This window comes from Drosophila gunungcola, chromosome 3R (assembly GCF_025200985.1).
Source record: "Drosophila gunungcola strain Sukarami chromosome 3R, Dgunungcola_SK_2, whole genome shotgun sequence".
NCBI classification, from domain to species: Eukaryota; Metazoa; Arthropoda; class Insecta; order Diptera; family Drosophilidae; genus Drosophila; species Drosophila gunungcola.
In genome coordinates this window covers 19,554,612-19,569,321 of record NC_069139.1, presented here as the reverse complement: position 1 = coordinate 19,569,321, position 14,710 = coordinate 19,554,612, and the positions used below count along the sequence as shown (strand labels likewise).

General features: G+C 38.9%; 4 protein-coding genes across 7 annotated transcripts; 3 read left to right on the top strand and 1 right to left on the bottom strand.

Moving 5' to 3' along the window:
* Positions 1-1,966: 1,966 nt before the first annotated feature.
* LOC128260995 (uncharacterized) lies at positions 1,967-3,424 on the top strand. Its single transcript, XM_052994390.1, has 2 exons — positions 1,967-2,841; positions 2,908-3,424. Exons 1-2 carry the CDS (start codon positions 2,020-2,022, stop codon positions 3,214-3,216), a joined length of 1,131 nt encoding a protein of 376 aa, XP_052850350.1. The 5' UTR covers positions 1,967-2,019; the 3' UTR covers positions 3,217-3,424.
* A 565-nt stretch (positions 3,425-3,989) lies between these two features.
* LOC128261039 (uncharacterized) lies at positions 3,990-7,957 on the top strand. Of its 3 annotated transcripts, none has more exons than XM_052994484.1 (2): positions 3,990-4,387; positions 7,936-7,957. In XM_052994484.1, exons 1-2 carry the CDS (start codon positions 4,042-4,044, stop codon positions 7,944-7,946), a joined length of 357 nt encoding a protein of 118 aa, XP_052850444.1. In that variant the 5' UTR covers positions 3,990-4,041; the 3' UTR covers positions 7,947-7,957. The 3 variants fall into 3 exon arrangements, with proteins under 3 accessions (XP_052850444.1, XP_052850436.1, XP_052850427.1); XM_052994476.1 differs by lacking the exon at positions 7,936-7,957 and adding an exon at positions 5,613-6,199; XM_052994467.1 differs by lacking the exon at positions 7,936-7,957 and adding an exon at positions 4,442-6,199.
* Positions 6,418-8,417, bottom strand: LOC128260984 (odorant receptor 88a). 2 transcript variants are annotated; one of them, XM_052994376.1, is made up of 4 exons: positions 7,418-8,417; positions 7,169-7,358; positions 6,951-7,106; positions 6,418-6,893 (listed from the first exon to the last, which is right to left on the bottom strand). In XM_052994376.1, the coding sequence occupies exons 1-4, from the start codon at positions 8,227-8,229 to the stop codon at positions 6,846-6,848; spliced, it is 1,206 nt and encodes a 401-aa protein (XP_052850336.1). In that variant the 5' UTR covers positions 8,230-8,417; the 3' UTR covers positions 6,418-6,845. The 2 variants fall into 2 exon arrangements, with proteins under 2 accessions (XP_052850336.1, XP_052850327.1); XM_052994367.1 differs by having other exon boundaries at positions 6,418-7,106.
* A 1,402-nt stretch (positions 8,418-9,819) lies between these two features.
* LOC128260843 (dynein regulatory complex subunit 6) lies at positions 9,820-13,392 on the top strand. Its single transcript, XM_052994128.1, has 3 exons — positions 9,820-10,493; positions 11,178-12,466; positions 12,539-13,392. Exons 1-3 carry the CDS (start codon positions 10,407-10,409, stop codon positions 13,056-13,058), a joined length of 1,896 nt encoding a protein of 631 aa, XP_052850088.1. The 5' UTR covers positions 9,820-10,406; the 3' UTR covers positions 13,059-13,392.
* Positions 13,393-14,710: the final 1,318 nt, after the last annotated feature.

Genomic DNA, 14,710 nt, shown 5'->3' with positions numbered 1-14,710 from the left:
AAAATTAATGAAAAAACATTATTACTTTAATTTTTCTTTTAGTTCTTCGACATATAGTAAATGGTTAAATATTTCAAAATTACGGTTTAAACTTTATCATAATCGGACGACTATATCGTATAGCTCCCATAGGAACAATCGGAAAAATAAATTTAAAAAAATTATAACTTGGCTGTTTTTTAATTTTTTTCTTTAGTTTTTCGACATATAGTAATAGTTAAATATTTCAGAATGACAGTTTAAATTTCATCAAAATCTATATTATTTTTGACTTATTAATAATTTGACAGTTCAGAATTACGCTTTAAATTTTTTTGAAATCGGAAAACGATATTATATAGCTGCCATAGGAACTATCGAATAATTATGCTGCAAATCATCATAGCTTTAATGTTTTTAGACATATACGCGGGTTAATCATAACTTTAATGTTTTCAAGAATATTTAATTTTTTCAATAGCTGCAAGAGTATATAAACTTCGGCTTGCCGAAGCCTGCTTCCTTTCTTGTTCTATTGGGAATTTTCTTTTACATCGTAATTAGCTTTATTATCAATCTTTAGTTCGCCATATTAAGCCTCACTTTTTTACAAATACAATTAGCTTTCGTTGAAAGCATTTCCGGATTACAAATGTTTGAAAAATCCCAGAGGAACAAATATCGAAACCCACAACAGGTCCCAAATTGGATTGATAAAAAGTAATTGAACATTTTTTGTTGTTTTTGGTTTCCCGTCAAACGTGGAATATTTGGTGGATTTGTAGTTATTTAAATCTTGTTTCACCGATTTTCCCCAGCACTCTTCGGATGAAAGCAGTTTTGTAAGCGCATTTTCCGGCGATTCAGTGAATTTCATTGGACTTTTTAGTTGATTGATTGATATAATTAAATGTTTTAATGTTTTTTTTTATATTTGTAAGACTAATGGTTTTAGGGAATTGACCTCTTTGGCTTTTGACGGCGGAGTCATAATTATTTTGGTAGGAGCTGAAAAGTCGAAAGGTAATTCAGTGGTTTAGTTGGAATATTTAAGTACTTACCCATTTCAGAGTTGCAGGGGCATTTGTGCAGCATCAAAGAGTTGTTCGCCATTGCACCTGCGCGTGATCATTATTACGAAATTCGTCACGCAGTCCGAGTTCATCATCTGTAGATCATTTCTACGATGTCCTTTGCAGTGCCGCCTGCGAACGTTTATTTGTCCGTGGTTGGTGATATCAATGAACATGTTTAAACTTTAAATGCGCATCTGATGAAATTCCTCCGAATTAGCACGTTAAAAGTTTCGATTTCGATTGTGGGGCAGAGTTGCCAATCTTCCTCGAACATTGGAAGTTGCAACAGTGCGGTGTAATAGCCTGATTCCATTGGCGCATTAAAACGCATTAAGCCTAATGCGCATTTATTTACACATTCACCCCGAACGTTTTCATTAAGAAGGAGATTCTATATGGAAGGATGGCAAAATTTTTGATTTCTTTCGAATAAAAAATCTATTTTGCATAAAAATTATTGAAAACAAGAGCGCGTGCTGAACTTCTTTTTTAGAAACATTGTTCTATCCTAATAAGCATTAAAGAGTCCTGTAAGCTCGCACACATTCATGATTTTTAATTTATTTGGATTGGCTTTGCGACAATTCAAAACTAAACAAACACATTTCAGCTGTTCGTGCCATTCACATGTCGTTGTAACATTAGCCAAATGCTTAATGAGCCAATGGAACTATGCACACTTAAATAGTCCACTGTTACGCCAATGGAATCAGGCTATAAGTTCAAAAGACAACAAAATGCACATCAATTTTGTTAATTCATTTTATACAAAATATCTCAAAGTTTAATATCTGTTTATTTATAAAAATAATGATGGAAATTTAGTCTTCTCAAGTTGTTAATAATAGGGAGCTTCCTTTGCGTCATCGATTATTCGATTGCCGCAATCATCGACAGCCATGTTATTTTTTTGTAACCTCGCTTCGGAATCGTAAAATTATAGATTTCAACACTCTGCAGCTAGATGTTTAATAACTACGGATGGATTTTTAACCGCAAGTGCCATTGCGGTCCCCAAACAGAGAACTTTACTCATATGAGTAATACGCATTTGGTGAAGAACCACGGGATTTTAGTTTCCCGGAAGTGCACCGGAAATACGCAAACAAAAGTATCGCGGTTAAATATGCTCAACAACCACGGCACACTTATCTGGCACAAATGTAGCTGCAATTCGGAGCTTTTTATAGTGAATCAACTATATAATTTCGGGACCATCATAAACTGCATGTGCAACTGTAGCCGAACAATTCCGTCCCCAAGTTTGTATATGGGAATTGAAAATTCTTCGACACTTGAGATTGCCGGCCGGAAGACAACCCCACCCCTGGTCACCACAGTACAGTTAGGAGGATCTAATGGAACGAACCATGATATCCGTAATTTAGGGCGACCACGGAATTCAAACCTGCTTACCACGGAACGTCTAGGAGGATCTGCTCGGATATCCCTCTTAAAACTGCTGGGATCACCGACCTCGGGAGTAGAGCTAACCCAGACCGGTGCTGCCCAGGATTCTTGTCCTGAACTCGATTGTAAGAGCAAGAAAATAGCTATAGGAGGCAACCTTAAGGGATCTCAAAAAGACACATCTAATCAAGAAAATTCGTTTTTACCGAGCCCCAAGACGTCGAGAACTTCACAGGGTTTCATTTTATCCAAAGGAAAATTCGTTTCGCGGTTTACAAGCACTCCCTTACCAGTTGAAACTCTGGCAGGCTTACGAAAGAGGACAGCAGATCCGTGTTCATCCCAAGCCACATTACATGGACAACCAAAACGGCAGGTAAGTTATATAAAATCTAATAAATAGCATAACCAAATTAAAAAAAAAATAATGTTTAATCCTCAGAAGTCGGAGTCTTCATGGAAGCCGCTGGAAAATAGAAATAATATTAAAAAATCTATCTTGCTGCCCAAACCGGAGTCAACAAATCAGCAGCAGACAACCATAACAAGGCCCACGGTATTACTGGAAAAATCCGTAAAGATGGAATCTCCGATCAAGACTATAAATCCTCAGTTATCGGTAGTATCGTCTTATTACAAACCAGCAAAGTTACAAAATTGGTTGCTACCCAAGCCGCAGCATCCAAGATCTGTGCTGAAGCCATCTATATATTTTAAAAATGCCATCACGGTGCTCCAACATAAAAGTTGACCAAACGTTCCTATACAGACGAATCCATCCAAACATACTGAAGTTGATAGCTCAGAAAATTCAGTAAAAGTACACCAGAAAAAAACACCGTTCAGCACCTGAGCTTATATCCTCAATGCTAAATTATACTTCTGTGAAAACATTTGTTTGTACATTGGATAAGGCCACTTATTCGCAACTAGAGGTATCACCAGAAAGGAAACCTCCAAGCCCAAGCACTGAAAGTAATACAAAAAAAATAGTAGTATTTAATACGAAAAATATGGGATTTTAATGCTTTAAGAAATCCAATTAAAAACCCTTATGAATACTTTTTAAACTTTTTAATACTTTTTCAAATTAAAATTGTTTCCATTGAAGAAATTTTGTCTTGACAATTTTAATGGCTGGGACAGCTTAACAGAATTAGGTAATTCCAGTTATATGGGCTTAGTACTTTATTTCGTATTCTTAGCTGTACCGCAGAATTCTTAGCTAATGAAAACAAGTTTGCATGACTTGTACTCAGAAGCACCCACTTATCATGAAAGAGGAATATTGGTTCGTTAAAATTTCAAAAAGTTCGGTTAAGTAAGTGTTCCTGTCTTATTCATAACGTTGAAACTATTTAGAACACAAAAGTGTTTAGAAAGCAATTTTATAAAAACAATTAAATTATTAAAAACAAATTGAATTAAATTTACACAACACTATTGCGACTTGGAATTTTCGAACACCTCTGATTGGTTCGCACGGAGTGGCAACTCTGGCAGTAATCGAAATCGAAACTTACAGCGTGCTTATTAGCAGGAATTTTATAAGATGCGCAATTAAATAAGTTCAAACATGTTCAATGAAATCTCCAATCACGGTATAATATCCGATCGCAGGTGCCACTGCAAAGGACATCGTGGAAATGATCTGCAGATGATGAACACGGGCTCTGTGACGAATTACGGAATAATGACCACGCGCAGGTGCAATGGCGAACTAAATCCACAAACTCTGAAGATAAAAACTTTTATTAATCGTGGAACTTTGGTGCTGCACAAATGTCACTGCAACTCGCAACTGCTGCAGATCATCGATTTAATAAACTACGGAATCGTGGTTAACTGTTTGAGCTACTGCAAGTTGGTTAAGGAAGAAGCCCCCAAGCCCATTGGAGCCCCCGAAAATATGGTTAAAATCGGTGAGTATTAAAACTACAGCGACAATCAAATGACTTACAACTCCGGGTCCTCAGGTCCTTTGGAAGTCATTTTGACTTGTCAACCAAAAGTTATGGAGGTGTCCCCCATAAAACAACTAAATACTCCAAAAAGTCAACTTAAAACCCCAAGAGAACTTACAGAACCCACGGAAAAAAAGTTAAGCGCTCCAAACACTATAATAAAAAATGCAGTGGAATCGTCTCTTGCAATGGGTGTTTCGCTAAATCAGCTGGATTTAAATAAACCAAAACAACTGGTAAATCGAGCAGTGGAAACCTTGAAACTACCGGCAAATAAACCACAACAGAAAGATTTAATGACACCAATCAATCCACTAAAACGTTCAATCCAAACCCTGCAGGCTGTAACCACAGAGCGCCCGGAAAAATCGGTCAGCCAGGATACCGCGGTTAATCCGCCTAAAAAGCTTCTTAAAACTCGTTCCCCACAGGACCCACATCTACTTCAAACTCCAAACAGTCAAATTTGGATACAAATATATTCACCTCAAGCAATATAATTAAAAGCGGAGTGGCATCGACCTTAAAACTGGGTGTTTCGCTAAATCACCAGGACTTAAATGACCCAAAAACTCCAATGAAACTACCAGGTGGTAAACCAAAAACAAAAGATACTCTACAACGACCAATGAAATCGGCTCCAATCCCGAAAAATCCTCAAAATCAAAAGTTTGTAACTAGAGAGCACCCGGAAAAACCTATAAGCCAAGGTTTAAGTTCCTCAAACAATTTATTAAAGCGGCCAATGCAAACCGCGGGTAATCCGCCCAAACAAAGTGTTTCAACTCGTTCCCCACGGGATCCACATCTACTTCAAACATCAAACAACCAAATTTATGCGCCTACAGCATTAACAAATATAATCACTTCAAGGACAAATATAACAAAAAGCACAGTGGCATCGACCTTAAAACTGAGTGTTTCGCTAAATCAGCAGGATTTAAATGACCCAAAAACTCCATTAAGACTACCAGATGGTAAACCAAAAACGAAAGATTCGATACAACGTCCAAGGGAAAATGCTGCAATCCCGAAAAATCCTCAAAATCAAAAGTTTGTAACCACAAAGCGTCCGGGAAAATCTGTCAGCCAAGATTTAAATTCCTCAAACAATTTATTAAAACGCCCGATGCAAACCGCCGGTAATCCGACTAAAAAGTTTTGTTCAACTCGTTCTCTACAGGTTCCACATCCCCTTCAAACTCCAAATAGTCTGGCTAATCCGCCAAGAGAACTCACAAAAACCCCAAAAAAAAATGTTATCGCTCCAAACGCTATTATAAAAAGTGAAGTGGAATCAACAATAAGACTGGGTGGTCCGCCCAATCAGCAGGTTTTAATCACTAATAAAACCTTACAGATTGATTTAGTTTCAAAAATCAAATCAATAAAACATGTAATGGAATTCGCTGTAATCCTGAAAAATCCACAAAACCAACCGGTTGCATCTAAAGAGCGCCAAGAAAAGTCAGTCAGCAAAGATATAATTTCCTCAAACAATCAGTTAAAGTGCGCAATGGAAACAGCAATTAATTTGTCAAAAAATCATCGTCCGACTGGCTCTCAACAGGATTTACGATCATCCACTGTGGGGGAAAATCCAGTCCAGAATCCAGGTCCACTTAAAATGTGCAGTCTTTGCGCGAAGGGATTGCAGGAACATTTCAAAAATTTCCGATTCGCAGGTAGAATTCGGTGCACTTTCTGCTTAAACTCTAAACCAAACAAGTCCGAACTCAAAAAGCACATGGAAACCTGTCAGCAGGAGGAAAAGCCCCACAAGTGTACGGCATGTCCCTTTAAATCCAACAAAAAATCGAGTCTTATTGGTCACCAAGGAACTTGCTTTCACCGAAGAGCCACAAAAAATTATCTATTTAAATGCTTGAGAGGAAATCATTGCAGTAACTAAAAAGGTCAATTTAAATTGTAGGATCTCTGCAATGTTCTGTATTAATAATTTAATTTACTCATTTTCAGACTTTGGCTTCTGAACCATCGATTTGATTTCACTCGAACTTTAAACGCTTATATAAAGATTAAGCGTAAATAAGTTCATAATTTACTTTACTTTGATAATTTTATCTATAAAATTGTCCCAAATAATTTGCCTTATGGTAAAATTTTTGGTATTTCCCTACCTATCAAAACCAAGAAAATATTGAAAAATATTTTTGGCTCTAAGCGTTATTAACCAGTTGTTTTTCATTTAAGAAACAACCATTTTTTATTTAATAACACATTTTCGTACCTCCGCAAAGAAAAGAATAACGGGAATACAATTTTTATAACAAAAAATTGTTACAATAATAAAAAAAAGCTGTCTAAATAACTAAAAGGCATTTAAGTTTTATATTCTTTCTTTAAAATCCATTGTTATAAAAAGTTGAATATATTTATATTGTCGATTTTGCATCTAATGCGATTTTAGGAAAGTGAAGAGTCGATAGGCAAGCTGCATGATCTGTAAATAAATAAAATGTACTAGTAAACAGATCGATCTCATTTCCACTTCGCTCACTTCGGTAAAGTGTACCATATTCACTTCAATTAGGCCGAATGCCCCCAGTTTCTGAGTGCGCTGGCAATATTGCAACCAGAGCAGATAGAACTTTCTGTACCGCCGGCTGCCCATGTACCATTCCTGGCACCTTAGCGCCGACTCCAATCCCTCCGACTAAGAAAGACAATTAATGAAATATTAACGGTTTTGCTAGAGATTTAACCATTATGGCTCACCGCCTCCTCCAGCTGCGTGCCGCGTAGACAGATCTCAAACGTGAAGCCCACCAAGACGAAAGTGGGCAGTATGTATTGGGCAATGGTTAATATATCCAACGTTTCCGACAACACGAAGAGGTAGAAGCAGAGGGACCCGGCGCCCAAAAAGTTGCTTACGAGGAAAGCCACCTTAAAAATTTCATTGTATCTGTACTTCAAAAAGAGAAGAGATAATGAATTTAATCACAATTGAAAACCAAAACGTACCTGCCGCAAAGGCCATTAAGAAGCTGCTGCCTCCGAACTATTAACCTGAGGTCCTCAAAGAATTGCACTTCGTTGGTCAAACTCTGGCGGGGATCAAGCTCCGAAATCTGCCGCGCAAGATGGCCAAGGTGCATGATCAGGTGTCCCTGCATCACGTTGAACAGGTTATCGAAGGTGACGAAGAAGGAGACGCCGCAGGTCGTGCACATCACGTCCACGAACCAGACCAGAAAATAAAAATTTGGATCATTTCGTACACCGAATGGCATCCAGCCTCCAAGAAGTTGTTCGTGCTGGGCGACGGGTGATCGTTTTCCCTCGTGAGTCAAAAGGAAAAGTGCCACCGGCATCAGGCAGAACAGTGGACCACCCACATGGGAGTAGATCCAGATAAATCGATAGCGCTGCCAAAAGGTCTGGTATGTCTTATCCATCTCCATGTCCAACTGGCTGGCTAAATCCCGTGGGCACTCGCGGTCCAAGTCATTTACAAACTCAACAATATCCTTTCGTTTCAGAAAAAGCATAAGTCCTCGGATGGAGAAGTAGACGGTGATGCTAAAAACGGGCGGATTCTGATTGGAAGGTTTGCCCATGCACATATGCACAAGGATATCCCAAATATTGAAGCCAAAGAACAAGATATTGCAGACTGCCGACCACCAAAAAGCCCTATTGGGGGCGTTCACCATGCTGTCATCCTCTGGATTTCTCTGCCAGTGAAAGTGTACCATCTGAGAAAACTTTTGAAACCATTGAGGCTGCAAGAAGTCCTCCATCCGGTATGGTTTCCTTATTTCCGTGGTCTTCATAGTGACGTTAACTTACTCAACTTCGTTTTGTGAATTTAGTGCGGCTGGACTTCTTATATATGGCAAAAAGAAACCCTGGATAATTACTACTGTAATTGTTGGGATCCTGCCAGCTTGGATTCTTAATTGCTGGTTTTATGATCGCCTTGGATATGTTACAGGCGAACATCTACTTACACGTATGTATGTACACCATACTATATATACCAAAGAAGATATTTACCTTAAGAATAGCTAAAGTTTTTTAAGAAATGGGATTTTTACTTCCTTATTTCACGATCCATTTAAACAACATTTTTTTTTTAATTTGCAGAACAAATTTTTGTGCATAATATTCCAAAATTCGGCAATGCTGTAGGAAACGCATTTAAATATTCTTATGAATACTCTTTGAACCCTTAAAAAGAATTAAACATTTTTGCATTTTCGAACAAATTATTTACTAAATAAAAAATTTTATTTTTGACGGCATATTTGAATAATGGTTCAATTGGAGACTTTTTGTATAATACATATAAAACAAAGTGGTAAATACAATTATGGGGGTCATAAAATTTAAAATGTCGACAAACATCCAATTGTCGTATATGCCGGAATATATCGGTAATAAAACATACATAAGTTAGTGTAAGATTTTAAGTCAGGAGCACCCTAAATTTAATGGAAAAGTTAATTTTATGCAAATTTGAAAAATATCGATTTTGTGTTTCTTTCTAATAAATAAGTTTAAAAAAAACTATTTAGTGAGCTTGACTGTATTTTAAAATGATTTAAAAATTGCACTGCTATAATCATGCAACCGATTATAATTGCTTATACCTCTCAACAACTCGACCAAATTATAGGTTGTGCTTTTGTTAATATTGATTGAAGCAAAGGAATAATTATTAAGCAAGTGTTGACTTAATTACAGCAAAAATCTTTCTATTTTTTTAAACAACCCATAATTTTAGACGCACTCTTGTTGAGTATTCACCTAAAAGTAGAAGAAAGAAACACGTTAAATTTTTAGTTTTCTAGGTCATCTAGACTCTTACTTTTGTTTTTCAAAAATGTATATGATATGTTGATACCATTATTTCTTTCTTCGTATCCAAATTTTTTATATAACCAAATCAGAAAACCCATCGCAAAATAATTTATATTGAAGTGCAGTTTTGAAATCTTGGACATAAATATGAATATTCGACTGTACCTTGAAAAGGCCAATTTTTGTGTACAGTGAATACCCCTTGTCTAATCCGTAATAATCGTAGCTGCCTGCACTGCCCAAAACGGGGGTGAGTTTTATGTAGCCCTTACCGGAACATAATTCCCACTTAACGCTCTCTGGGGCTCTCTAATTTTCCTAATATTTTTCTCTCTCTCTCTGAAATCAAGGCCGCCCCCGTATTTTTGTTGTTGTTTTTTTTTCGTATGTAGGTCACAAGCGGCGGCAAACATAAACAAATCGAGAGATCAAGGGAGAGGACCCTTGGCGAGAGCGAAATAAAATAAGAGAGAGAGAGAGAAAGAGAGGGCATGCGTGTTAAGTGAAATTATCTACGCAGAAGTATCTGTAGCTGAAAATGTATCTGCGGCCCTGGACGAGCGGTTTTCGTCATTAGATACAGATACACAGCTGTGAGAAGTTTGTTTTCCGTTCGCATTTGGATTTTGTAACCCGACCAGCGGCAGCAGGTTGCTGTCGAATTGGAGACCAAAATCGCTGGAAATAATTGAAAACATCAATTTGAATATTTCACAGTTAACGCAAGTGTTTGGACGCAACAAAAGCCAATGGAAAATTCAGCCGTCTAACCGCACACAAACCGAAAACCAAGGCACTACGCAGTTCTTCAGCAGCAAAAATTTATGAAAATGCCAAAATAATTAAACACAAATTGTGCCAATCGGCGCTAAAGAATATATATTGATTGGGATAACAGAAGAGCAATATTACAATACAATTTAAAGTGTAAGAATATAAAGTGTCAATCCAGCCAAAATACATGAAAACCATAGCCAGCCAAAAGCTGTAAATCTAAAGAAAACATTAAAACACCTGCAAAAAAAACCACACAAATTGAGTTAAAAGGAGTAAAGAAAGGTTCGAGAAACAGCAGTTAAAAAATATTCGAACAATACATAAAAAAGACAAGACTTCATCAAAGGTCAGTAATTAATAGAGTTGCTGCATGGGGAACAGTCTGATAACGAGTGGAAAACCGAGTCAGCGCCGCGAGAAGAGGCTTTTCGAGAGGCTGAGCTGCAGCTACACTCAGGTGAGTGATTTTCGAAAATTTTAGAGGGCGGGGGAGAGAAAGAGGTGATGGCGGTGGTGGAAAAGCCGCGTTTAGCCTTGGCAACGAAACTTTACCGGCTTAGAACAGGTGGCCAGGTGCATCGAACCTTTAAAGGGGAGGATCGCTAGTGATAACTTTTCCATGGTAACTATATTTAAGTGAAAAATTTGTCAAGCAACTAAAAATGAAATAGAACTCGGTCGGATTTATTTAAAAACTTAACTTAGTTTATGGGGGAAAAATATTTGGCTTTAACGGTTTTTTTTGCATAAAAGAAGTACATAAGATGCTTTTATAAAAATTATATTATTTTAAATATTTAACAAAGCCAATTAAATTTAAAATCGGCAAAATTCACTTTCGTTCACCTGCTTGAGACGGTTGCACAAAACTGATTGAAACTTGCGATAAGGCAACACAAAAAAAGTTCTGAAAATTAAATTCCAACAGAAAATAGTGCAAAGAGATTAACTGATAGCATTCGGATCAGCATACATATGTACCGTTTTATAACAACAAAAATTGTTGAAAGTAGAAAGCCATATGAAATAAATAAATTAAAAAATAAAAAAAATTAGATATTAACTCTTCCCAATTTCTCTCAACCAAATCTAAGTAAATGAATCTCAAATCTAGATAATATCAAAAATTTGTTCTTTGCAGACTGCCAATAGAATGGAGTTGAATGTGAATCCGCTGCTGGTTCTGGCCCGCTCCATAGCGGCACCTCCCACGCCGCCGCTAACCCCCGAAAAGTTGGAATCGAATAAGGAAGTGGGCCACCCGAAGGCGGCCATCGAACAGCTGCCCAACGAGATGTGGCTGGAGATAATGTCCTACCTGTCCTACAACGATCTGCAGCAATTGCGCCTGGTGTCCTGGCGATGCCGAGATCTGGTCCACCGTCGCCGATTCATGGAGAAGGGAAAGGTTATAGTGACGCAACACAATCTGGAGGCGATCCACAAGCATGCGAAGGCAGGAAACTGCTACTTGAGTTTCGAGCGGATCGAACTGCGAAATCTGCGCCAGTGCTGCCAGTTGGAGAAGTTCCTGCGTCTGGTGGGTCACGAGGTGAAGCATCTGCAAGTGCGCCATGCCCCTGTATTCCGGAATATTGATGGCAAGTTGCCGAATTTGAAGGTTCTGACGATTGCGACCACCAGTTCCATGGATGACCAGCATCTGAAGTCGGTGGATGGCCTGGATATGAAACAGTTCGCCCACCTGGTGGGATTCGAATGCGATGGCGTGAGTCTGGACTCCTCGCTGAAGCTGCTCATGCTGCTGCAGTTGCGTCGAACGGAGAACAAGGTGCAGCTGCGGAACCTGCAATTCGAGTTCCGAAGGAACAACGAGAACGCTTTGCTTGATGTCCTGCGCGATCATGCGGACACTTTGGTGTGTGTGGACATCTTCTTTAGCTGTTCGCCGGGCATCGACACTCGGGAGTGGTGCCAGGCATTCGAAACCATGCACAACCTGCGCACTCTCAAGCTGTCCGGTAATTGCCATCTGGTCCTTCTGGAGGCCGTCTTAAGAGCCGTACCTCAATCAGCACCAATTCGCCAGTTGGATTTAACCGGTATGCTATCGCTCACCAACGAACTGCTGCTCTATATAGCCGACAAGTGGCAAGACACTCTGAAGGTGCTGGATCTTATGTTTTGCGTCCAGCTCAACGCCAATTGTATTGATGCGCTGCGCCAGCTGAGTGGTCAGTTGGAGGCCCTGACCATGGCCTACTGTAGAGAATTGACGGGGATGGGCTTGGTCCAGGGACTGGTCGGCAACACGAACTACGCCCTGCAGGAGCTGCATTTGGAGGAAACCATATTTCTGGATGAGAACTCAATGTGCCAACTCCTGGAGAGACTGCCCAATCTTCGGCGCCTTAGTTTGGATAATTGCCGCCAAGCGGTGACGGATCGCACCATGGCCACCATTTGCAGGTATGTGTTCCTCACTTTACAATTTATTTAATTTATTTAATCGGTAAACATCTAATTCTAAAATGATAAAAGATACCAAACCAGACTGCGAAACCTGAACATCGATTACTGCGTGAAGATCACTGATCAAGGGTTGGTTGGCTTTGGCGAGACTCCTTATCCCATTAGTCGGTTACGCGGCTTGAAGGAGCTCAACCTCCGCGGCTGTCGCAACCTCACAGACCATGCCCTAAAGATCGGTCTGAAGCTGCCCGAACTGCGTGCCCTTTCCTTGGGCTATTGCTCGCGACTCTCAGCGGAGGGTTTTGAGGCCGTGACACGGAACTGTCCATCTCTGGAAGCTCTTTGTGTCTCCAGCTGCATGAGTGTCGATGATGAGACTGTGCGGGTTATTGTGAGTAATCTGAAGCGCCTGAGGATCCTCAACTTGAGCAACTGTGCCAAGCTGACGCTGCAATCGATCCACCATATCCTGACGCATGGACACAACCTAGTGGAGCTAATTGCCTGCTCCATTGACGGAATGGATCACGAACAAGCCCAGCGGCTTTTGGAGGCAGAGAGACCGCAAATGAAGCAGGTGCTTCTATAGCAGGAGAGGTACATCCACTGACGGAGCCGGAACACCCCCCTCAACCTCAACGGTTGGGGACGACGGGAAAGTGATGAATTCGATGACGATGAGACCGAGATTATCGAGATTGTGGTTTAGGCGCCGCTCCTCTGGCGACAGATTAAAATGAAGATTTGCGTATAACGTACATTGATTTATCCCTTAGGAAATTAATATAAGCCCTGTAAACTGTGGGCTCAACTTTAGAGGTGATATTTAGATTTTTTGTTAAACCCCTGCCGATTGCTATTTTAAGATCATCCAGAACAGAAGCCAAATATCAAAAAACAAGTGTACCTCCCAACCAAACCCATCTAAGCAATTCAGTGATTAATGATTTAACAAGCACAACAAGAACTATTTACAATTGATTTAAAAAATATTGACTAAGATATCAGATTTCATCATCAGATTTTTTTATTTTAAAGGATCAAGCAATACCAACAAGCGAAGACTTTATCTTAGGTTTTATTTATAAAACTAAGACCATAATGAACAACCCGAAGAGCTTGCATTTCCGTAAACCTGTTTAAATCGGGATTACGAACTGCACAAAACTACATGTATACTTCTACAAATAATATTTGGGTGTCGTTCAAGTCAATATATAAGTGTAATATTAATTTTTGTATAATTTATAAACATTTTATAAAATAATCGTACACGGTTGATAAAAAACATTTAAGGAACGAGTTTGCGAAAAGAGGCTGTTAGATTAAGTCGATGTTCAAATATAACTTACCATTATCTGGCAAATTTTAATCCATAAATATAAGAGCAGTTTTGAGAAACGTTTTAAATGAAATGATTGGATATAGGTATAAGGGAAGCCAGACTATCCCGATAAGACAGAATGGAACTTTTGGAATATATTCTTTTGAAGAACTTTACTTTACTTAATCAACTTTTAAACATTTAATAAATGTTGCATGTGTTATAAGATAATCGATATATAAACGAAATAAAAAAATAAAATCCATAAAAGGAATTTTTTTAGAAAGTGTGCTACATATTAATGATATTCTGCTTCTTTTGAAGAAAACCAATAAAATATTTAAAACTTCAAATAAGTATATTGTTTCCTTTGGTACCTAAACTTTTCCAGACATGAAATATTTATAATTATTTTATTTTTGTATTCCTTATAAAAATTTTTAAAATTGTATAAATTATTTTGAACATTATTTATGCCATACAAGTGTAATGTCATATTTTGATAATATTCTATTACTTTAATATTGTCACCTTTCCTACCCATCTTTGTGATTCAGAACTTCCTTGACGGTGCAGCCCTTGAGCTTTCGTCCTTCACCCACATCACCCGGCGACGTTGATTGATGGGCATTCGCATTCTCTTCCCGCTTTTTACCTCATTTTCCCCACTCGTCGTGCGGTGGGCGGAAAAGCTTTACAGCTCGGCGAAGCGTGAGCTGCACGCGAAAAGCTTTTCGAGTGGGGAAAACCATTCGACTCGTGCCAAATTCCAGAGCCGTTGCACGCACTTTGACACCCATCAAGGGGCGTGTGCCGGGTTATGGCCGATAACTTTCGAGGGGGTGGGGGGGTGTTTGGAGACATCCCTGTGTGGTGGGCACTCTTAGCATTTGACGGTGCTAAACGAAACGAAACAA

What these genes read in the sequence shown, in the direction of transcription:
- LOC128260995 (XM_052994390.1), top strand. Translation starts at nt 2,020, where the DNA reads ATGTTTAATAACTACGGATGGATTTTTAACCGCAAGTGCCATTGCGGT. An exon ending in ATGGACAACCAAAACGGCAG is followed by an intron (nt 2,842 to 2,907) that starts GTAAGTTATATA and finishes TTTAATCCTCAG; the next exon opens with AAGTCGGAGTCTTCATGGAA.
- LOC128261039 (XM_052994467.1), top strand. Translation starts at nt 4,042, where the DNA reads ATGTTCAATGAAATCTCCAATCACGGTATAATATCCGATCGCAGGTGC. An exon ending in CGAAAATATGGTTAAAATCG is followed by an intron (nt 4,388 to 4,441) that starts GTGAGTATTAAA and finishes CCGGGTCCTCAG; the next exon opens with GTCCTTTGGAAGTCATTTTG.
- LOC128260984 (XM_052994367.1), bottom strand. Translation starts at nt 8,229, where the DNA reads ATGAAGACCACGGAAATAAGGAAACCATACCGGATGGAGGACTTCTTG. An exon ending in CTTAATGGCCTTTGCGGCAG is followed by an intron (nt 7,359 to 7,417) that starts GTACGTTTTGGT and finishes TTTGAAGTACAG; the next exon opens with ATACAATGAAATTTTTAAGG. An exon ending in GCACGCAGCTGGAGGAGGCG is followed by an intron (nt 7,107 to 7,168) that starts GTGAGCCATAAT and finishes TGTCTTTCTTAG; the next exon opens with TCGGAGGGATTGGAGTCGGC.
- LOC128260843 (XM_052994128.1), top strand. Translation starts at nt 10,407, where the DNA reads ATGGGGAACAGTCTGATAACGAGTGGAAAACCGAGTCAGCGCCGCGAG. An exon ending in TGAGCTGCAGCTACACTCAG is followed by an intron (nt 10,494 to 11,177) that starts GTGAGTGATTTT and finishes TGTTCTTTGCAG; the next exon opens with ACTGCCAATAGAATGGAGTT. An exon ending in ACCATGGCCACCATTTGCAG is followed by an intron (nt 12,467 to 12,538) that starts GTATGTGTTCCT and finishes AAATGATAAAAG; the next exon opens with ATACCAAACCAGACTGCGAA.